Raw genomic sequence first — 23,702 nt, 5'->3', positions numbered from 1 at the left:
TTAAGTCACATGCAATTTGTTTTTTTGTTAATCTAAGTTGATTTTGCATAAATGTGTTCAAACACGTGACTTTTTATTTGATTGTAATATTTATAATTGTGATTTTAATTAATGGATAAATTTTTTTCATTTTTTTATTATTTTATGTGTTTGGTTTTGTAGTAAATAAAATTAATTTTAAGTAAATTGATTATAATTAAAAATGAAATAAAGATAAAGTAATTTATTTTTGAATAAATTTTAATAAAGCAAAACAAAACAGAACGATAAATTATAAATTTTACTTTCAAATAGGATCATTTTTCTTAGAGAACACTCAAACATTTCAAACAAATGTTTTATATATTTTACTTTTATTTTAAAAATTGTTGATTTATAGTATTAACGACGTATTTATATTATTATATTATAAAAAATACAAAATAAAATTGTTGATAGATGTTGGACATTTGCATGTTTCTAGACCAATTAACAAAAAAAAAATAGTTATCCCTCAATATTATTTATCTAACCAAACACTTTTAATTGACAAATATATATATATATATATATATTTGTTTTGTTGTGCAATTAGAATTAATGATGTAGGCTCTTGTGGTGATGTGGGTCTGCAATATTAACAATTCAAAATCATTATAAGTGGAGTGAAATTCGAAAATGCATACTCATATTTTTATTAGTGCGACATTGAATATTTATAGGATAGTTTGGATTGGACCTTTGGAGTCATTTGTGGGCCTTAAACCGGTCCAAAACTATTTCCCCTAGGCTTGCCATGCAGTGAGGAATGAGAAGTCTTCAAAATTGGATCCGGCACATTTGTACCCATACTCCCGCGTGGAGAATTGAACATGTTCACAGGACAACCTCATTAAATGTTGTCTAATCATTGAAATATTTATTTGAATGCCTTTCGCGTGACTCTGGATAAGTAGACTAGGGATGGGCATGTCTGCCTAAGTCATTCGAGTTCAATTAAGTACATTTATGTCCTTAATGTGTCATTTAGAATATTTTATCATTGATCTCACAATATCCCTTGATTTATTAATCTTTCCCTCTCTTACATAAACTTCGTTTTGGCCTTCCTTAGAATTTTTTTCTTTCTTTTTTCTTCTTCTTCTCTTTGTCATGTTAGACGAAGGCGACTTATCTAGAGGGGGGTGAATAAATCCCAAGTTAAAAAACTTTATAAAACCTGTTGTGAAAAATTTAACGGCTAGCGGAAGTGACCCGTATCAAATCTTCTAAACCGAACCACTATCAAAAAGTCCGGATATACGTATATAGAATCAAGTTAGATAATAAGAACAAATTGATCAATATATTTTTAACAACAATCACTTGAATGCTACAATAGAAGGGAAGTCTATTTCTAATGACAAAATACACAAAAACGTAATTGAGGCAAATTATCGAATACTTTATGTGCATTCAATTTCGTTTAGAATTTTCTATAGTTTTGTTGATTTGAAAAAAATAACTACAATTTAATGGATTCTAATCAACATAACAAAACCGTTTTCAAAATATTATCAACAAAAGTTTAACCAAACGTATTGATCGCACAATCTACGAATTCAACAATTTGCAAATGAAAAGTAAAATATATATATATATATATATATATATATATATATATATATATATAGAGAGAGAGAGAGAGAGAGAGAGAGAGAGAGAGAGAGTTCACATGGATTTGTTTAGGCAATTTCCCAATCGGCCTCGCTATGGGTACGTCTGCCATCAATTCGAACTCAGATTGAGATAATCAATCTTACTTTGCAAAAGTAGTTTTACGAGAGAAATGTAGCAATATAACTCCACAAACCCTATGTTTGATGTTGATTCTAATACTTTCTCTTCCCTTGATCGGAGCTTGATCAAGTCACCCAACAATACCAATTTGATTCACCATCTCACGTTATTCCTTTGTAAGAAACCCCGTTCTTCAAAGGTTTCACTCGATCGAATCCAAATTGCAAATTTGTGTCACCCAAGATTTACCAAGATGATCCTCCGTTTACCATTACTCCTTCGACTGAACCCACCGTTCTTTGAAGCTTTCACTCGGCTGAATCCAACTTGTGTAATCTTGTCCAAAACCTTCAAACCACCAATTGATCTTGAAGTAAAACCCCAACTTGGTTTTCTTTTTTGAACCCCAAATATTCTCAACCCAATTTACAATTCAACAACCTAAATTGGACGTTATCAACTTTGATTCTAGATGACACCTAAACAAAAAATGATTATGTGTAATTTGTTTGTGTGTATGCATAGAACATGGGTTGAAGATGAAGAGAACTATTTGTATATTTATGGTTTTGTATCTTACTCAAATGATGCATGTATGAAGAGAACTATTTGTATATTTATGGTTTTGTATCTTACTCAAATGATGCATGTATGAGGTATATATATATATATATATATATATATATATATATATATATATATATATATATATATATATATATATATATATATATATCTGTGTGTGTGTGTGTGTGTGTGTGTGTGTGTGTGTGTGTGTGTGTGTGTGTGTGTGTGTGTGTGTGTGTGTGTGTGTGTGTGTGTGTGTGTGTGTGTGTGTGTGTGTGTGTGTGGTGTGTGTGTGTGTGTGTGTGTGTGTGTGTGTGTGTGTGTGTGTGTGTGTGTGTGTGTGTGTGTGTGTGTGTGTGTGTGTGTGTGTGTGTGTGTGTGTGTGTGTGTGTGTGTGTGTGTGTGTGGTGTGTGTGTGTGTGTGTGTGTGTGTGTGTGTGTGTGTGTGTGTGTGTGTGTGTGTGTGGTGTGTGTGTGTGTGTGTGTGTGTGTGTGTGTGTGTGTTGTGTGTGTGTGTGTGTGTGTGTGTGTGTGTGTGTGTGTGTGTGTGTGTGTGTGTGTGTGTGTGTGTGTGTGTGTGTGTGGTGTGTGTGTGTGTGTGTGTGTGTGTGTGTGTGGTGTGTGTGTGGTGTGTGTGTGTGTGTGTGTGTGTGTGTGTGTGTGTGTGTGTGTGTGTGTGTGTGTGTTGTGTGTGTGTGGTGTGTGTGTGTGTGTGTGTGTGTGTGTGTGTGTGTGTGTGTGTGTGTGTGTGTGTGTGTGTGTGTGTGTGTGGTGTGTGTGTGTGTGTGTGTGTGTGTGTGTGTGTGTGTGTGTGTGTGTGTGTGGTGTGTGTGTGTGTGTGTGTGTGTGTGTGTGTGTGTGTGTGTGTGGTGTGTGTGTGTGTGTGTGTGTGTGTGTGTGTGTGTGTGTGTGTGTGTGTGTGTGTGTGTGTGTGTGTGGTGTGTGTGTGTGTGTGTGTGTGTGTGTGTGTGTGTGGTGTGTGTGTGTGTGTGTGTGTGTGTGTGTGTGTGTGTGTGTGTGTGTGTGTGTGTGTGTGTGTGTGTGTGTGTGTGTGTGTGTGTGTGTGTGTGTGTGTGTGTGTGTGTGTGTGTGTGTGTGTGTGTGGTGTGTGTGTGTGTGTGTGTGTGTGTGTGTGTGTGTGTGTGTGTGTGTGTGTGTGTGTGTGTGTGTGTGTGTGTGTGTGTGTGTGTGTGTGTGTGTGTGTGTGGTGTGTGTGTGTGTGTGTGTGTGTGTGTGTGTGTGTGTGTGTGTGTGTGTGTGTGTGTGTGTGTGTGTGTGTGTGTGTGTGTGTGTGTGTGTGTGTGTGTGTGTGTGTGTGTGTGTGTGTGTGTGTGTGTGTGTGTGTGTGTGTGTGTGTGTGTGTGTGTGTGTAAGTTGGACGCAAAAAGGAATGCAAGAGATTTAGAAAAAATTCAAAATTTTCAAGATTTTTAATGCATGTGTCTGTAGGTCATGTGTCGACACATTGGATGCATGTGTCGACCAATATAAGTCATGTGTCGACTCATTGGAGAAAATTTTCTTTTATGTGTTAACCTGAAACCCTTCCATGGTAGGCACATCAAACAGACGCTATAGACTTTAAAATTGAACTACAAGTGTCGACTCATAACTCATATGTGTCGATTCATAGAAGATTTTTTCTTCTACGTGTCGACCTGGAATAATTTATGTGTCGACTCATGCATTATAGAAGCTACAACCTTTAAAAATGATCCACATGTGTCGACTTATAGGATGTATGTGCCAACACATAGACCTATTTTTCACATAAAAACATGTTTTTAATGCATAAAACCTTTTCTAAATTGTTCCTAAGTTTCCTAATATTAAGATGCACATTTAGACTCAAATAATATCGCCCAATATACATAAATGCTAAAGTGTCCTAGTTTTGACATTATACGAAACATTTCTAATAGGAAGGTGCAATCACATACTTCCCCTTTTTTATGATGTCAAAACTTGCGATGATGCATTTGATGTCTTCATGAAGGCTCCCCTGAATGTGTGCATCATAGCTTGCATATGCTTCTCCCCCTTTAACAACATCAAAAAGAGACAAAGCAAACCATTAGAAGTATCACATAGATACAACGTATCACATATACCATATACCAAGACCACACATAGGCGTTTGTAAAGAAAGAGCGTTCATTCACATACACTACATACGTAAAGTTACACAAATTGAATTACTTAAACATAAATAGAAACAATTTAAGCAACAATATAACATATTTGCCACAAATAATGTCAAATAATATATGCAATAAACATGAAAGATGAAAGATACAATGCAATAAAAAACTCTTGAGTTTCTTAAAAAGAGACACGTTACGTGACATATACTTTTGGCGATCCCGAATGCTGCACACACATGTGCTCTAGCAAGGCGATTATTTAGATTATCACCACTCAAACCAAAAACAGAAATGTTATCATAACAATGACACACTACAAGAATTTTATTGATATTATAACATGTTCAAACATATTTCATGTCAGAATAGATAAACAACAACCTCACATATATAATGCAAGAACTGATAATAGATAACATGCTTATACACAAATAACATATTTCAAGTATGGAAGAAGAATAACATGAAAGCATTATAAGCATATAAATTGAAATACATCAATTGAAGTTTTTGGAAGTGAACATTCATGAAGTATTTTATACATCAAGCATATCAACCATTTGGGACATAGACAACATGCAAAAGTAAAAGGCTTACTTTCAATGAGAGAAAATGGACAAGTATTACCTTGCGTATGAATTGATGAAGGATGCACTCGTATGTGATTGAACTTCCAAATAAAGTTAGAGAAAAAGTATATAAATTGCATGCAAAAATCATATTTAGGCAAGATTTGAGATATCAAGTATGCCCAATTCCCTTCGAATGTTGAAAAATGGTTCAGTCGCAAGAGGTTTTGTAAAGATATCTGCAAGTTGATTTTGGATATCAACATGCTCAAATACATCATCTCTTTTTTAACATGGTCACATAGGAAGTGGTGACGTATCTCAATATGTTTAGTGCGAGACTGTAACACTGGATTTTTGGTTAGATTAATAGTACTAGTGTTGTCGCACATAATAGGAATATGTTGTAGTTTAATAATAAAATCAAGTAGTTATTGTTTGAGCCACAATATTTGAGCATAACAACTACTGGCTGCGATGTATCCCGCCTCGGCAGTTGACAAAGCAACGCAAACCTGTTTCTTGTTATGCCAACTTACTAAGGAGTTTGAAAACATGTGACAAGTTTCACTAGCACTTTTCCTATCCGATTTGCAACCAGAGAAATCGGTATAACCAACCAAATTACAATCGCTTCCCTTGGAATACCAAAGCCCATACTTAGATGTACCATGAAGGTATCTAAGGGTGCACTTTATGGATTTTAAATGCGTTCCCTTAGGATCCGTCTAATAACGAGCGCACATACACACGCTAAACATAATGTTCGGCCTAGATGCAGTAAGATATATAAGAGATCCAATTATACCTCTATACTTCTTGACATCAACATCCTTACCATTTTCATCTTTTTTCCAAGTTTCCATTTATGGGCATTGGAGTGTCAATTGATTTTGCATCTTCCATACCAAATTTCTTTAGTATTTCATTGCAATATTTTGTTTGAACACAAATGTCTGTTGAGTTGCTAGATTCCATCAGAATCAATTCTTCAATGGTTCCATCGGAATGCTAGATTCCAGCGTCCTTTTTAGTCCAAAGTTATTAAGTGTTTTAAGAGCGAAAGAAAAGAATGAACAACTAGCCCAAAACGTATGCCTCGGGACCGATCATTCGAGGGTTTTGCTGGAATGCTAGATTCCAACAGTCCTCTTCTTCCGCATTTATTATAAAATATTTGAATATTAGATTTGGTTTAGAAAAGTCACTCGATATTTGATCGAGGTTTGATTCGTGTAAGTTTGAAAATGATTTGAAAGCTAATTTAACGTTGGTCAAATGTTTGATGTTATTTTGAAATTTTGAGTTTATTATGCATTCATTCCTTATTATCTTACGATTAGAGGTCTACATGCACATATACAATCAAATATGATCTCCAACCACCCACAAATTCAAATAGCAAAATAAATTATATAAGCATACACTCAATCAAAGATCAAATTAAATCAACTATGAGTTAAAGCTATTGCTAAGTGATAAGTCTTGAAAGAAAATTATTGGGCTTTTGAAAATTGTAAATAAGATTAGACTTTTTATTTCATTTTTTTTTGTGAAGTGGAATAATTAAAAAAGCAAATATTATCTCATTTCGATTTTAATGAAGTGAAATAATAGAAGAAAATAAAATAAAAAACTTTTTAAAGTCAAATGTCTCTTATTCTTTCTTTCTTTTTTTTTATTTAAAAAAAACTAAAACTAAAATTAAAAAAACAATAATGAAAATGGGCCAAACAAGGGGGAGGGGCGCTGCAAAAGCATGGGTGCGAGGCCCAAACAAAATAAGAGGGGGAAAGGCACAAGATGGCTATTGGGCGTGGGTCAGGAGATCCGGGTTGGACCTCAATCGACCCAACCCAAACAACAACGAAACAAAGGATTCAGTAAAATGAACCATAGCATTTCTCAAAAAAGGAAATCATCGTCTCCCTAATCTTCTTCCAGTCTCCTCAATTTTCTGAAACAAGCGTTATACTGAGAATGAAACTCAAACCGCATGACTAAATCACCCTATTTCGGTTCAAAGAACTCTCTTTCTCAGTTCAAAAACCTTTCTCTCAGTCCTAAATCTAACAAATCTCAGTTTGAAATCTCCCTCACATCTCACCAAAATGGTTGACCGCCTCCTACCCCTCCCTCAACTTAAACGTCACTACACAATCGAATAAACAAAGAGTCTAAGCAATAGCAAAAAACAAAACTAAACAAAGTTCAACAAATGAATTCGCTCAGGCTATTCGCAGCAAAAAGAGCTCATGAACAAACTAACGAAAACGGAAATAGAGAGCACATGATAGAAGTCAACCAGACAACAACAAGCAGGAAAACAATTAAACCGAAATCAACATGTCAAAATCCTACCCCTACTCAGTCCATGGCCTTATTCATCATATGTTTCTTTTGTCTGTCAAATTTGTATAAGCAGTGATTATGATTAATTGGATTCAATCAAGTAGAAATAAAACTAGAAGCAAGAAGAGAACAGGGGTCTACCGAAAAAGGAAAAAAACTGTGAGAGTGCATTCAGGTCGGTATCTTCGCCCTTTTTCTGCTTTTCCAATGTTTCTCTTGGTCCTTCTTTCTGCTTCTTGCTCATGCATTGTTTGTGGTAGGGGTTTTAGTTCAAGTTATTCATAATGTTTGAATTCTCTGTGTATGTGCTTTTTGCTATATTTCTGAGTTTTACCTTAAGGGTTTAATTTTTATCTCTGATATATGAATACAGCTGCTGGTTTTTCCTTGTGATATGTGAATGAATATGATGACTGCTAGGTTTTTTTTCCCAGAATGATTTGTTTACTACTGATTTTTATACTGGGAAATTAAGGTTTGATCTGATGTGTGTTGATACAAAATGGAAAAGTGCAGAGGAATCAAGTTTGTTGTGCCAATCTGATTTTTTTTTTGCCATTTTCGTGTAATCTGCCCTGCTGTTCTTTTGCTGCTCCATCTCTCTCAGTCTGAATGATTAATGTGGTAATCATGTCTTGGTCCTTTTTACAACACTTTTCTTTGTTATTTTTGGTACAACAATAAGTCCAAATGGCATGGATTAGCAAGGATTGTTTTGCTTCTGATTATGAATTCTGAAAGTTTGAATTGAATGAAAATTGAAATGTCTCTTTTTTGTTTTAGGGTTGAAAGTAGCTTGAAGAAAATGGCATGGTGGTAGTTAACTTGTTTGATGATGAAGAAATAAAAAGGAAAATAAAAGAAAACTTGAATAAGATGAGGACACTTGAAGCTTAAACCCTAGGATTTTATTTTGAAAATAGTTTTTTTTTTGAAATTCCTTAGGAATCAAAGAAACTTGTAAAAGCTTGTACATTATGTAGTTTTGTTTCAAGATGTAAAATATAGCTTAAAAGGATATGATAGCATTTATGGAGACATCAGATTTGATTTTTCAGAACATATGTTGAAACATTTAAGGAAACATTTGATTTTATTTTGTAGAAGACTTTGCAGACGGTATGTCGAAACATTTATCGAGACATCAGATTTGATTCTGCAGAAGATTATGTAGACTGAATGTCAAAACATTTAAGGAGACATCATATTTGATTCTGCATAACAGATATCAAAACATTTAAGGAAACATTTGATTTGATTCTATAGACTAGATGTCGAAACATTTATGGAGATATCAGATTTGATTCTGCCTAATGGATATAAAAACATTTAAGGCGATATCAAATTTGATTTGATCAAATATTATGCAAAATAGATGTCAAAACATTTAAGGAGATATCATATTTGATTTGATTTGATTTGTTTTGGATCTGCTGATTTTTATGCCTAAGCCCATGCTTACCAAAGGTTATTTAAAGAGGACGTTACTAAACTTAATGGAGAAAAAAAAGGAAGTTGCGCTAGAAATTGTCATTGTTAGGGTTTAGTTGTCTTTTGTTATTTGTGAGTCATTCTAGTATCTCTTTGATACTTGAATTGGACCGAGTTTATTGAGTTGTAATTGTGAATCACTCATGAGCTTTTAAGCAAGAGTGCATTTTGTTTCATTGAAAGTGCGTCTTCTGTTCTTTGATTGTTTTTTAGTTGTTATCATTGTTGTGTGATTGAAGGGAAGTGAGAAGGGTCTCATATCTAGGAGAGTCTTAGATATAAATTCCACGGGTAGTGACTATGTGAGAAGTTTGTAAAATCAGAGGTTGCTTAGAACTTCAAACTAATACTGTTATAGTGGATTTCCTTCATGGATTGGATGCCCCCAGATGTAGGTGATGTTGCACCAAACTGATTTAACAATTGACCTGTGTTATTTCCTTCCTGCTTTTTATACTGTTATTGTTTATGGTGTGACATGTCCTGAAAATGGTGTCGTGACATCGTATACGACATTTGTTATCTTCTTACTACTATTGTTGTGTGAAGTCTTGATATTAGTATCGTGACATCGCATACGACATCTGATATCTGCATACCAGAATTTTCAGCTACCCTAATGAGTATGGTTATTTGATGAATGAGGGCCATGTCAAGTAACTCTTCATCATAGAAATAAAGTTAGGGTATCTTCCTAATATGAGAATATTTGAGTGAAGCACTTTCTTGTGAGAGGATGCGACAACTATCAATAGATATATGAAAATTATCGACAACGTGACATGGAAAATTGTCACTTACTTTGGTGGTTGATGGATCTTTCCTATCAAAGAAGGATAACCCACAATTTTATTCTATGGTGAACAAGTATTCTCATTGTCCTAATGTCTAGTGAACGAGGGAGTTCTCGGGAAACCTCACTCTTTTCCTATCTATGTCGCTCTTATCGCTGAAAGACGTCATATTATTTTGAATGAAAAAGGAATGTCGTATATAGTGTTCCCCACAAACTGAACGATTGATTTGTCTAGACCAAAATATCCCACCAATATGATGGAAATTAGATAAAATAGCCATGCCAAATGAGCCTTTGGTTCGACTAAATCTTTTTCAGTTTAGTGAGACATCGAGAAAGAAAAAGCAAGGTGGTACTTGCGAAAATACTCCAATGCCCAAGTCACTAGTTGGCTGAGGTAAGAGGCGGAATGTTTTTAGGTTTTTTTCGAATGAGTACCTGATTTGAGGTCTTTCGTCCTTTTTATAGGAATTCTATTATGGTTTCTACTGACCCTCATTCAATAGTTTCCATCTAGACGGTTCACGTTGTCAGATGGTGAGATATGACTCATTATGTGATCCAATGGTTTAGCCTTTACTTTTATGCTTGAATCTAGTGTTCTCTAGGGTAGTTTGTCTTAAAACCTTTTGCTTAATGACATATTTGTGATGTCCCTACCCTAGTGTCATCCTTATCACGAACTCCTTTACCTTTTAGGTTTACACGAGGTTTCTCTCATAGGTCGGCTAGCGAACCCCGCTACTCCTTTGTCTTTTAGGAAGGGAAGTCTGAGTCAAAGTCATTGTGAATCCTCAGTTTGAAGGCGATTCACCTTCACCCAGCATCTTTTAAAGTTTTAGTCTTATTATTTATCATCTGCCTGCGGCTCTGGCCGGCCCATCTTCCTCCATGTCCTCATCCGAGGTTCAAGCAATTGGTCATCATTCCTGGCCGGCTGGCCTGTTAGTTGTAACAATTAGAGCCCAGTTTTAGCATTGGGGGAAAATAATCTATATTTGTGGGGTTAGGGTTTGTGTGAATTGTGCCCTATCCAAATTTAATTTTCTGTCTATACAATGTCACCAGTGGGGTTCGAACCCAGGACCTCCTTGAAACTGTACAAGCCTTACCACTAGGCTAGAGAGGTTGTTGTTGAATACTTATGCAATGAATAAATATTAATCTAAATCTTGATTAAGATAGATTAATGAATTAATTGAGCATTATAGCTCCGTTTTGGATGCGGACGAATGCGTTAGTAAGATAATGAAAAAGACTATTATTATGATATCATATTATAGTATATTATGTGTCTTACAAATTAAATGAATTATATTTATGATGGGTGTTAAACATGGTTGATATGGTTGATTGTGAAATAACATGACTAAAGATAACGTAAAGGACTATTATTATTGTTCCATGTTATAAAATAGTATGTGATTTATAAATGCCATGAATTTTCTCATGATGAAAATTAAATATTGTTGTTATGTGGAAGGTGAAATAACATGATTAAAAACCTTACAAAGATGAGTGAGGAAACCTAGAAGAATAATTTGATTAATAACTTAGAAAGATAATCTAGGTTATGGAACATGTGAGATACATGTATGAGAATACGGTATTCATTCGTACGACGCTTATGTGAGGTCGTGGACGAATTGTTACCATGATTAAGAATGAGACGCATTGTATGGAACATGCCATGTTATTATTGTGTATTATGGTGAATGAAGTCACCTATGATTGATGAATTTGTTATGGTTCGTGGAACCAATGTTTTGTGGAACCGATCATGTATTCAGAATGTGTGTTTTTCTGTGGTGGTACACATCTCTATTGGTATGCTTAGATGAGTAAGCATTGGGATGTGGGACCATTGATTCGAGCCTCAATTGGGTTTGAGCCCCAACCATGGCGGACATGGGGGAAAGGTGGACACCTATGTGGGTTAGAGTCCCATACGGTGAAAGATACCCTAGGTGGGTTAGAGTCCCATACGGGTGATGGTTCTTAAAAGTGGGTTTAAGTCCCATAGGGGAACCGAATATCCACAGCGAAAGTCGAATCATACGAGCATGCATGAACCGGGCCTGGCTTAGACGTAAGTCCGATCGGGAATTGATGTTTCGTGATCTGAATAATGATCGTGGTTGAGTTATGAGAACTCAGATGCATGTTGCCATACAATTGCGAGATAGTTTCCCCATCGCTCAAGTCTTCGTTCCCTTGTTGACTTGAGTTGGATATGAGCTGAATATTGATTAGAAACCCTGTAGAGCCGAATGGACCCATATGATAGGAGAACTCACTGAGATTATTATCTCATCCCATCATTGTTGTTATTTTTCAGGTAATTCTTTACAGGTTGAATCTAAGAGAAGCTGTTATGGATGTTTCAAGGGTTGCTGTTCATTATGATCTTCCGCTGTGGATTTGTGTGCAATGAAGATATTGTACATAGTTCTTAGATTTTTATTGTTTAGGCATTATTGTATAACATGTTCCATTGATGTTTTTAGTTTGGACATGTATATATATATTGATGCCATTAGGCACTTATGTTGTGACAGTACCAAAAATTTAACACTTGTATGATATTATTCTAGATATATATTATACGGGCTGTTACAGTTGGTATCAGAGCAGATCGATTCTCGACCTAGCCTTGAAACATCATAAGTAAATCTATTACTGCCTCATATGTGTGTTTAGCCAACATGATTCTTAATATCACTGTATATAGTATTGGGCCTGATCAACCTAATATTATGTGCATGGTAGGTAGGATCATGGTTGAGCGACCACGAGGACTCCGAAGTGTGGGTTAAACTTGTGCTTTGAGAATAGGCTCAAGCCAAGAGTTAGAAAGTAAGGAGAACTAGATGGCCCAGTTGAAGTTTCAGAGGCGTTGTGATTTGGGTATTATGGAATTGAAGAGTAGTGTATCGTTCAAGCGATTCTGCGGTGTTAACAGAGTTGAGAAGTTGAGGATCTCTATTGGATGAATTGTCAGAGCTTTGAGAAAGGTGTGGATTGTTAGTGGAGTAAGATATACTCACTAATATGGAATAGTATTGTGAATAATTCCGTATGGTAAAGTAGAAAGGATGGTTATGTTACGCATATGTCATAAGGTTTGGAAGTGGGGTAGTGTATCAGTGTTTCAGTTTCTAAGGCCACTAAAATATTTTGGAAGAACGAGAGTACTTAATGGAATATATATGTATTTGGAATGGTACCTTGCAAGTAGTTAAAGACTTGAGAGATAAGGACGTTCAGTTTTGTTGGGGGCCTAAGGTAGTGGTGAAGTCTAAGAAGAGACTCGAGGACATGGTTGCCTATTCCAAGTGAAACATGTACGGACCAAATGGAGGTTAGAAGATAAACCAAGTATATCCAATCTTAGAAGGGAGATCGGGTTCAAGATAGCTAGTCAGAGGTTTAGTGTTAGTGAGCAACTGTAATGGAATGATGAGTTACCTAAGGATCAATTATAAGAGTTGTGTTGGAGAGAGATAACGCCCATTATATAGTAATGGAAGCTCCAGTGGGTTTTGGTTGTATGAGAACTGGTTGAGGATAAGAGCAATTAAGTTGGATTTAAGGACTTCTAGTAGAATGGTTTTTGTAGTTGGAACTGAGAGAATTACCATAGGGAGACAAGTGAACACCGAGTGCGGAAGTAGTGTGGATGTTGCAATACAACTGTTGTAATGGGGCACATTTTAGATAGAGGCACAATGGGACCATTAAGATTCATTAAGATGAAGTTATGGGCGTGTAGTTGATGACTGTTCACATCAAGGATTTCTAGAGTATGTAGTAGAGTGGAGGAAGTTATACCTTGGTATTAAGAGAAGTATGTGATAGTAGCATTATGGTCACAAGTAAGTGTAATGGATTCCTTGTCTTGAGATGGATGTAAAGTAACATACATTTTGTTGAGTAGTGAGGCTTGTATTCTAAGAATTTGAATTGATGATAGACAATGAAAGATAAGCTAAGCTGGAGCATGTGGACTAAGTGTAGAATGTGGAATATTTTATGTTGCAAGAGTTTATTGGGAGGCAATGAGGATTATTCGTGGGAAGTTATAGAGACAAGTAACCCCGGTATAACAAAGTGTGTAATAGGTATTGGTTTAGAAGAAAATTTCAGTCATAATTGTGTGGCAATGATAAGGTTCATCTTAAGTGCATTTTATTTGAATTGCAAGAGTAATATTGGCTTATTGGAAGTCTGGTTGTTATTTATCTTCTTGAGAAGTGTTTGGTTGGTTGGTTGGCCGCGGAGTGTAAACATTCACACCATGTTGGAGCTAAGGATGTCTTAAATGTCATAAGTGTACCGTTGTGGATGTACAAATTGAGGATGGAGTTGCAAGTCACCACAAGTCAGATTGGTAGTTTTGAGATTGGGATTTCTGAAGGTGTAGTGCGTAGTTGGTCATCTGAGGGGATATCATGGAAGTCAGACGCTTGGGAAAACCGACCTGGTAGAACATGCTCAGTTTAAGTAAGTCTGGGAAGTACCACTATTATGATTATGAATAACTATACGGAACGGACTTGGAAGATACCTACTAAGTGCTGATCTGGAAGAGATTAGCTAGGTATGTGGTATAAATTGATAAGGTGTGAAGTGGTTGGTCATGGTACGAAATTGATTAATTCATTCGGATTCATAGCCTTAGATGTAGACTCCCTGAGAGTGGTAATGGATGTGTACGATGATACTTTACCGTATTGGAGGGATTCATGAGTTATACTTCCAAGAAGGGACGAGGATAAGATATTCCTGAAGTTAAACATGTAACTCGGATTGTATATGAGTAAGAGCATGAGCTAGGATTGTGGAAGATGGGACAAGATGATTGAGATGAATGATTGTGGATACGAAGTGAAATGTTGTTGCTAGATGTGTGTGAAATATTGTGTGTGACTCCATGGGGTGTACGGACACTCGTAGTTATGTTCTAGATTGCTTAAGTTCCTTGATGATGTTATGTTGTTTTGGTCGAGATCATGTGTCGGGAGAAATCTTGAGTGAATCAAAACCCTATAAGAGGATTTGATATGGAATATAGTAACCAGAACCGGATGTTGTCAAACTAATTTAGTTTAGCTACATCGAACACATGATGAATTTGGATGTTTTATGTTTTATGGTTGTAGTAATGTAACCCCTGGATACCTATCTTCTGAAGAGTGTTGGTCTTATTCTACACTTTTGTGAGTCATCAAGGAAGTTATTCTACTAATGAAAGTCGGTAAGGTTCTAGTACCATTTTGGATAGTAGGCACCCTGAAAGGTAAGTGTGTTTCTTTGAAGATTGTTAGCTAAACCGTAGTGCCTAGGAATCCCAGGTGTTCCACTATGTGAAGTTTATAAGATTACCGGTAGATGGATTACAAGTTTGTCACATTTGTTGAAGGAATAATAAGGGAAGAGTAGTCAATATTGTGTGGTTAAGGAATCAATAAATTTTCTTATGAAGAATTAATGAGTATTGATTAACCAAGTCAAGATAAGATGTTGTAATTATGTTGTGTAACTTAGTACAAGGAAGGGAAGTCATGGTTTCTGGGAAGAAAGTGACCCACTGACGTTGAGCGGTATATCAGATAAAATAAGTGAGAGCAAGTCTAAATGTTAAATTGTTAGCAAAGACAAGTTAGAAGAATGAGTATGTCCGAGACTTGAAATCGAAGAGAAGTTATCCCATATTCCCTTAGTTGTCAGTTGAGATCAATTGAGTATAATTAGAGCTCCTTTGTGCTCTAAATGTTGTCAATTGGGACCAATAGAGTAACCAGTGAACACTGAAACAGACCTCCTTGAAACTGTACAAGCCTTACCACTAGGCTAGAGAGGTTGTTGTTGAATACTTATGCAATGAATAAATATTAATCTAAATCTTGATTAAGATAGATTAATGAATTAATTGAGCATTATAGCTCCGTTTTGGATGCGGACGAATGCGTTAGTAAGATAATGAAAAAGACTATTTTTATGATATCATATTATAGTATATTATGTGTCTTACAAATTAAATGAATTATATTTATGATGGGTGTTAAACATGGTTGATATGGTTGATTGTGAAATAACATGACTAAAGATAACGTAAAGGACTATTATTATTGTTCCATGTTATAAAATAGTATGTGATTTATAAATGCCATGAATTTTCTCATGATGAAAATTAAATATTGTTGTTATGTGGAAGGTGAAATAACATGATTAAAAACCTTACAAAGATGAGTGAGGAAACCTAGAAGAATAATTTGATTAATAACTTAGAAAGATAATCTAGGTTATGGAACATGTGAGATACATGTATGAGAATACGGTATTCATTCGTACGACGCTTATGTGAGGTCGTGGACGAATTGTTACCATGATTAAGAATGAGACGCATTGTATGGAACATGCCATGTTATTATTGTGTATTATGGTGAATGAAGTCACCTATGATTGATGAATTTGTTATGGTTCGTGGAACCAATGTTTTGTGGAACCGATCATGTATTCAGAATGTGTGTTTTTCTGTGGTGGTACACATCTCTATTGGTATGCTTAGATGAGTAAGCATTGGGATGTGGGACCAATGATTCGAGCCTCAATTGGGTTTGAGCCCCAACCATGGCGGACATGGGGGAAAGGTGGACACCTATGTGGGTTAGAGTCCCATACGGTGAAAGATACCCTAGGTGGGTTAGAGTCCCATACGGGTGATGGTTCTTAAAAGTGGGTTTAAGTCCCATAGGGGAACCGAATATCCACCGCGAAAGTCGAATCATACGAGCATGCATGAACCGGGCCTGACTTAGACGTAAGTCCGATCGGGAATTGATGTTTCGTCATCTGAATAATGATCGTGGTTGAGTTATGAGAACTCAGATGCATGTTGCCATACAATTGCGAGATAGTTTCCCCATCGCTCAAGTCTTCGTTCCCTTGTTGACTTGAGTTGGATATGAGCTGAATATTGATTAGAAACCCTGTAGAGCCGAGTAGACCCATAGGATAGGAGAACTCACTGAGATTATTATCTCATCCCATCATTGTTGTTATTTTTCAGGTAATTCTTTACAGGTTGAATCTAAGAGAAGCTGTTATGGATGTTTCAAGGGTTGCTGTTCATTATGATCTTCCGCTGTGGATTTGTGTGCAATGAAGATATTGTACATAGTTCTTAGATTTTTATTGTTTAGGCATTATTGTATAACATGTTCCATTGATGTTTTTAGTTTGGACATGTATATATATATTGATGCCATTAGGCACTTATGTTGTGACAGTACCAAAAATTTAACACTTGTATGATATTATTCTAGATATATATTATACGGGCTGTTACATTGTCCATGTCCATTGAATATCATACAAGACAAAGAGTTCCAAAATATTTTAAAAGTTTATTACGTATTTGTGCTTTTATTCAATATTTACCATTTTGAAATGAAATGCACCTTTACTAAAATAAAATAAAAATCATCCTTCAAATGACATAACATACAATCTTATAAAGTATTTTTTAAATCTAAAAATGAAATAAAAAAAATAGGATAAAAGAGTAATTAAATATTTTTTTTGTTTCTACTTAGTTTTAAATTTTATTTGTTGTCTCCTAAGAAAAAATAATACTTTTTCATTTCTTAAAAAAAATTAATGTATTTTTTTCTTGGTTAAACAAAATGTATATTAGTTATGTTTAAAATTTTAAATAATTTATATATATACATATAAATTGAATGAATTTATTAGGCTTGTTTAGAAGGCTTTTTTATATAAATCTAAAAATTAATTTTATGCTTAATTTTTTACTGATTTATAATTGTTAAACATAGCTAAAAAATCATTCAAAAAAAATATATGAATTTAATTAAAAAACAGTAAATGCTTGCAAAAAAAAAGTTGGTGTGATCAGAGAAAATACAACTTTTTTGTATGAAAATATAAAAGCCACCACGCTGTAATGTCTTCCTTCATATTGACAGAGGAAGAGATGCAAAGACAACCATGCAGAATTTCAAAACTGTGTTAAACTTTCAAAAAACAGTTACCATAATCAATGTAGTACGTTTTGTTTTTAATTTCAATAACAGTAACTGAAGAAACCATAATAAATGGAATTATTTGCTCATTATGCCAATGTTTTTTTTTTAAAACAGACTCATTATGGCTTTGTAATTTGCATGATTTAACCAGCAAAGTTTTTAAAACAGAAACTGAACAGTTGTTTCCATTACCTGCAACATATGGCTCAAAATGAAGGCGGAGATGGTGGTGGCGGTGGCGGCGACAGCAAAAAGTCACAGTCTAAAGATGCAAAACAAGAACAGCTACCAGTAGCACATCCAGTGAAAGAACAATTACCTGGTGTTCAATATTGCATAAATAGTCCTCCTCCTTGGCGTTAGTATTATTTTCATGAACAAATTATGCAAATGTGTTTTTTCATTGATACTTTCTTGCTTGTTATAACTTTTTAATTTGATTTGTTACTAAAATGCAGCTGAAGCAGTTTTATTGGGGTTCCAGCATTACATTCTGACTCTTGGCATGACCGTTTTGATTCCAACTATAGTTGTACCTCAAATGGGTGGAACCAATGTAAGCACCTTCTTGTGTGTTAGGTTTTTGCTTTTAATTAAAAGTATGAGTTTTGTCAATTAGCTGAAGTTTTTTTTATCTCAATGTAGGTAGAGAAGGCTAAGATGATTCAGAATATGCTGTTTGTTTCTGGACTAAGCACGTTTCTTCAATCTTTGTTCGGAACACGGTTGCCAACTGTAGTTGGTGGTTCATATACTTACATGATACCTGTTATGTCTGTTGTCCAAGCCAGAAGATACAGTTCATACTCAGATCCTTATGAGGTCAATTGTTTTTTTTCATGATCATTTTGTTGTTGTTGTTGTTGTTGTTGTTGTTATGTTCGTTCCCGGTTTATTTTGTTGCTGATTTGGTCCATATGGTTGATATTATCAGAGGTTCACTATGACAGTTAGGGGAATACAAGGTGCCTTGATTATATGTGCATGTTTCCAAATGGTTATAGGATTCTTGGGACTATGGAGAAATTCTGTCAGGTTATGCAACTTTTTTGGCTAGAAACAGCTGATCAAATTATTCGATTTATATAGACCTACTCTTGAGATTGAAAACGCGTCTTATGTCTCTGGTGTGTCCACGTCAGTGTCAATGTATATCCAGTTTGTTAATAGATTCTTTTAGTGTTTCTTCAGGTTCCTTAGCCCACTTTGTGTTGTTCCTTATGTAACTTTCACAGGACTTGGTCTCTATCATCTTGGTTTCCCTATGGTATAAGTTCTATGAAATTTTTCATTCAAAGGGCTTGTGCTCTTGTATCTTATGTTTTAATTTTTCATTCAATTCAGATTTATATAAATTTAGGACTTCTAATTTGTTCAATCACTATTCCAGCTTGCATCGTGCGTTGAAGTTGGACTTCCGGCGCTTATTGTTATGGTTTTCATCTCTCAGGCAAGTACACTAGTTTTAAATCCAAGATTTTCAGTTTCTTAAATTTTGGTTCTAATTCTAAACGTCTTTATTGTTTTCAATGCTGCTGCAGTATCTTCATCGTTATATAAGCCCCAAGAAGTTTAAATTTGACAGGTTTGCAGTGATGTTTTCCATTGCAAGTGCATGGTTATTTGCACAGGTTCTGACCTCAAGCACTATGTATAATAACAAGCCAGAAAGCACACAAAATAGTTGCCGCACTGATCGTGCTGGTCTTATTACTTCTGCTCCATGGTAAGATTGTTGACACATTAGTACATTTTCTCAATCATCAATAACCTTAATAAATTTTAAGAAGCTTGGTTGCATTGTTTATACAGGGTGTATTTTCCGTATCCCTTCCAATGGGGAAGTCCTACCTTCAACTATGGGGATACATTTGCTATGTTAGCAGCATCTTTTGTTTCTCTTTTTGAGGTAAGCGCTAGTTCGTTGAAAGAATCTCCAAAATATATTTGGTTTTGTATTTTGAACAATTTTCGTATTTGCACGCAGTCTACCGGTACTTTTTATGCTGCGGCTAGATATGGAAGTGCAACGCCCGTGCCACCTTCTGTTATCAGCCGCGGAACTGGCTGGCTGGTAAGGTTCATCATATTTTGTAATTCTTTCTGGAATTATGGACAAGAAATGTATGATTGATTTTCATGTGTCACTCTTATTGTTATTTTAGGGAGTAGCTTCTTTGCTTAATGGCATGTTTGGTTCTCTAACCGGAAGCGCAGCATCAGTGTAGGTTTATTTGTATCTCTTTTTCATAAAATTTTCTTTGCACTATGCATTTTCTACATTACGCGCTGCACTTATCTCAGGGAAAATGCTGGATTATTGGCATTGACAAGAGTGGGAAGCCGAAGAGTCATCCAAATATCAGCCGGTTTTATGATTTTCTTCTCTGTATTTGGTATGTTAGACTAACAATCTCGGCAACATTTCATGATTTTATAGTCTATTCAACTTGATGTTGCTACTCTCTTTACTTCAGTGATATCTGATGTTGCATACTTTCCCTTTGAATCAGGAAAATTTGGAGCAGTTTTTGCTTCTATACCTTTGCCAATCATAGCAGCATTATACTGCATATTCTTCGGCTACGTGTGTAAGTTCTATCTAATGAATTGTCTTTGTAGTTAATCTTTCCGGATATATCATTGTAAGCATATAAAGCTTGACATTTGACAAGAATTTGTTTAACTCGGCGACGTGCAGCTTCTGCTGGTCTTGGTTTTCTCCAATTCTGCAACCTCAACAGTTTCAGAACCAAATTTGTGTTAGGCTTCTCGTTCTTCCTCGGCGTCTCTATACCGCAATATTTCAAAGAATATTATCAAGTAAAACATGAACATGCAGGATGGGTGAGATATATATCTAAAACTAAACCAATTGTTGGAAATTTGATGATAAATTACACTAACATTTCAATGAATTTGCAGTTCAATGATGTATTGATCGTCATATTTGCATCGCACACGATGGTGGCTGCCTTGGTTGCTTTCATTTTGGATCTCACACTCGCGCGGGAAGACGATGCAGCCCGTGACGACAGTGGTTTGAAATGGTGGGAGAAGTTCAGTATCTATGGATCTGATGTTAGGAGCAATGAATTCTATGGTTTACCATGCAGACTCAATGATCTTTTTCCAGCCCTTTAAGCAATCTCTTGGCTATGAATGTTAATTTTTCACAATTTAAGCCAATTCAGCATTAGTCAAAAAAAAGTTGTATGTAGTTTCCATGACAGGTTGTCTTTCATTGGAAAAAATGTTGGAAAATGGAAATAATTTTCTATGATTATATATATTAGTTGATATTACAATTTTGTATGTGTGAAATTCAAAATAATGTTTTACCATCATATATAAAAAAGAGACTCCTATATCTAAGTAAAATCTCATTTTAGATTATGGAAGAAAAAATTGACCTTCAATATCTGCCACAAAATATGGCATGATTAGACATGAATGGTAAATACCACCTATTTTAAGGTTTTTGGCTGTCTTTCTTGGAGCCTAAGAAATAGGAATTATGTGTCACGTTTAGGTTTATGCCATACCATGCATAATACCTTTTGGTTTGTTTGAATGGTCCCATACCGGGACACCATCTTCTTCCGGCACCACCTTATCCTCATCATAGTTGACTTTTTCGAAACTATTTTCCTTTCAATTTAATCTCTTCCCTCTTCACAGCATTTTGATTTTCAGGCAAGTCCAAATTTCATACGGTTTATTATTCTGGTGTATGTTTCTTCTGACTCAAGTTAGATGCATATATAATGCATTCATTACATTACAACTCTGATGATTTATTTATACGTCAATCATTGTCGAGAACTTCTATCAATAATCGGTAATTCGTTGAGAAATGTTACTGAAGTTGGCATTTTTGAAAAATATTTTTGTCTTTTGTTGGTCTTACATTGCAGAGATGGTACGTGGTGCAAATGAAAAATTGACTGCTAAAGAAAATAAGAAGATCCTTAATGGTGAAGAGGGAAGAGCACATACAAAGAAAGAGAGAGTGAAATTATTAAAAAAATCGAAATACCAACTTGTAGATTATAACTCATTGCCAACTTACTTAAAGGACAACGAATTCATATTGGATTATTATCGATCAGAGTGGCCGTTGAAGCAGATTTTCCTCAGCGTTTTCTCAATTCATAATGAGACACTTAATGTCTGGACGTAAGTACAAACATGTTTAACTATCTTAGTGTCTGATACGAGTGATTATGTCTGATGTCTGTGTATATGTCCATATAATGCTTGATAGAAAGTCGTTAAACTTTTCTAAGGGTCGAAAAAATTTACATTTAGTTACTTAATGTGAATGACATTGTTTCAGGCATTTGATTGGGTTCTTCCTTTTTCTCTTTCTCACCATATGCACAGCTATGAAAGCTCCAATGGTTATGGATTCCCTTCAACATTTGCCTGAAATCATAGGAAAAGCTGACTTGAACAAGATTCATGCAGAGCTATTGAAGTGCTTGCCTTCACTCCCAAGTATTCCCGATCTCGATAAAGTTAAAAACGAGTTGATGACATCTCTTCGCTCTTTCAACTTCTCCTCATTATCAGGCTGGAATGTTATGGAACATCTCACCAGATGCTTGCATGACAAGTTTTCTATAGTAAGTTAACATATTTGATTCTTTTCATATGTTCCCAAATCGTTACGTATTTTGGATTATCAAAAGTCTATTTGGCTTCTCATAGATGTTACAATGTTGATTACAGAAGGGTTTGAATGATGAAAAAATGGACTTTCTATCTCCTTCATTAGTCCAACCAATTACAAGGTTGCCATTTTACGCCTTCTTAGCCGGAGCTATGTTCTGTTTATTAGCCAGCAGCACATGCCACCTCCTGGCTTGTCACTCGCAACGCCTTTCATACATTTTGCTCAGAATCGACTATGCTGGAATTGCTGTATTAATCGCAACTTCATTTTATCCTCCTGTATATTACTCATTCATGTGCAACCCTTTCTTTTGTTACCTCTACTTAGGCTTCATAACACTGATGGGAGTTGCTACTATTGTTTTCTCTCTTCTCCCGTTTTTCCAAAAATCCGAGTTCAGAAAGTACCGCGCTTCGCTCTTCTTTCTGATGGGATTTTCGGGCGTGGCGCCTGTAATGCATAAATTGATATTGTATAGGCATGAACCCGAGGCGCTTCAGACGACAGGCTATGAAGTACTAATGGGAGTTCTTTATGGTTTGGGGGCTGCAATTTATGTCGCGAGGATACCGGAGAGGTGGATGCCGGGAAAGTTTGATATTGCTGGTAATAGCCACCAACTTTTTCATGTCTTTGTTGTGGCGGGGGCTTACACGCATTATCTCGACGGGTTAATTTACCTTAGATGGAGAGATTTGAGAGGTTGTTAGGTTTGTAGTGAGTTTGTTTTGTTTTAGGTGCTTAATTGGTTTTATCTTTTGTTGTTCTAAACTTATATATACATTGGATGAAAGATGAAGAAAGTTTTTTCTTTTTTGTGTTAGATTTATGAATTTTTAAGTAAAGAGGTGTGGTTAAGAGAATACATTGATTTTCTGATATTACATGTGTCCATTTATATATTCATCTTCTTTTGAGGATCTTGCAACTATTTTATGATTGTAAGATTATGTAAAGGAAGATGTTTTGTCATCTGAATTTTCACAAAATCAGTATGTAGGCCAATAGGCTAAGTGATCATGGTTTTTGGAGCATAATACCAAAGTTTATGGTATTTTTGAAGTACCTAAGGAGACTTTTAGATGTTGTAATGATGTTGACTTGTATATAATGAACTTTGAGAGCTTGTATAGGTCAATAGACTAAAATGCTTTTGTCAAATTCACATATTGGAGGGCTCTAATGATTTTTCCTAAATTTTGTGGCATTGGTAGAAGTTGATCCATCAGGTAGGAATTGAAGTGTTGCCATTGGAAAACAAAAGTGTAGGTGAAAAAATAGGTAGAAAAGTATTTA

At 35.4% G+C, this 23,702-nt stretch overlaps 2 protein-coding genes and 1 long non-coding RNA gene across 6 annotated transcripts; all 3 read left to right on the top strand.

The window, feature by feature from the left end:
* Nucleotides 1-6,884: 6,884 nt before the first annotated feature.
* Nucleotides 6,885-8,559, top strand: LOC127088013 (uncharacterized). Its single transcript, XR_007790103.1, has 2 exons — nucleotides 6,885-7,565; nucleotides 8,174-8,559. It is a non-coding gene; the product is annotated as an uncharacterized LOC127088013 (long non-coding RNA).
* A 9,370-nt stretch (nucleotides 8,560-17,929) lies between these two features.
* Nucleotides 17,930-20,872, top strand: LOC127079032 (putative nucleobase-ascorbate transporter 10). Its single transcript, XM_051019447.1, has 14 exons — nucleotides 17,930-18,086; nucleotides 18,187-18,284; nucleotides 18,374-18,550; nucleotides 18,663-18,763; nucleotides 18,920-18,995; nucleotides 19,119-19,178; nucleotides 19,270-19,454; nucleotides 19,541-19,637; nucleotides 19,716-19,802; nucleotides 19,894-19,952; nucleotides 20,033-20,124; nucleotides 20,242-20,319; nucleotides 20,430-20,575; nucleotides 20,654-20,872. The coding sequence occupies exons 1-14, from the start codon at nucleotides 17,930-17,932 to the stop codon at nucleotides 20,870-20,872; spliced, it is 1,632 nt and encodes a 543-aa protein (XP_050875404.1).
* Nucleotides 20,873-21,387: 515 nt separating this feature from the next.
* LOC127084946 (heptahelical transmembrane protein 4) lies at nucleotides 21,388-23,116 on the top strand. 4 transcript variants are annotated; one of them, XM_051025479.1, is made up of 4 exons: nucleotides 21,388-21,907; nucleotides 22,068-22,228; nucleotides 22,304-22,356; nucleotides 22,466-23,116. In XM_051025479.1, exons 1-4 carry the CDS (start codon nucleotides 21,585-21,587, stop codon nucleotides 23,114-23,116), a joined length of 1,188 nt encoding a protein of 395 aa, XP_050881436.1. In that variant the 5' UTR covers nucleotides 21,388-21,584. The 4 variants fall into 4 exon arrangements, with proteins under 4 accessions (XP_050881436.1, XP_050881435.1, XP_050881434.1 ...); XM_051025478.1 differs by having other exon boundaries at nucleotides 22,068-22,311; XM_051025477.1 differs by having other exon boundaries at nucleotides 22,068-22,356.
* Nucleotides 23,117-23,702: the final 586 nt, after the last annotated feature.

Source organism: Lathyrus oleraceus, chromosome 5, assembly GCF_024323335.1.
Source record: "Lathyrus oleraceus cultivar Zhongwan6 chromosome 5, CAAS_Psat_ZW6_1.0, whole genome shotgun sequence".
Taxonomy (NCBI): domain Eukaryota; kingdom Viridiplantae; phylum Streptophyta; class Magnoliopsida; order Fabales; family Fabaceae; genus Lathyrus; species Lathyrus oleraceus.
Note: the sequence above shows the minus strand (reverse complement) of the source record. Positions and strands in the feature narration are given on the sequence as shown.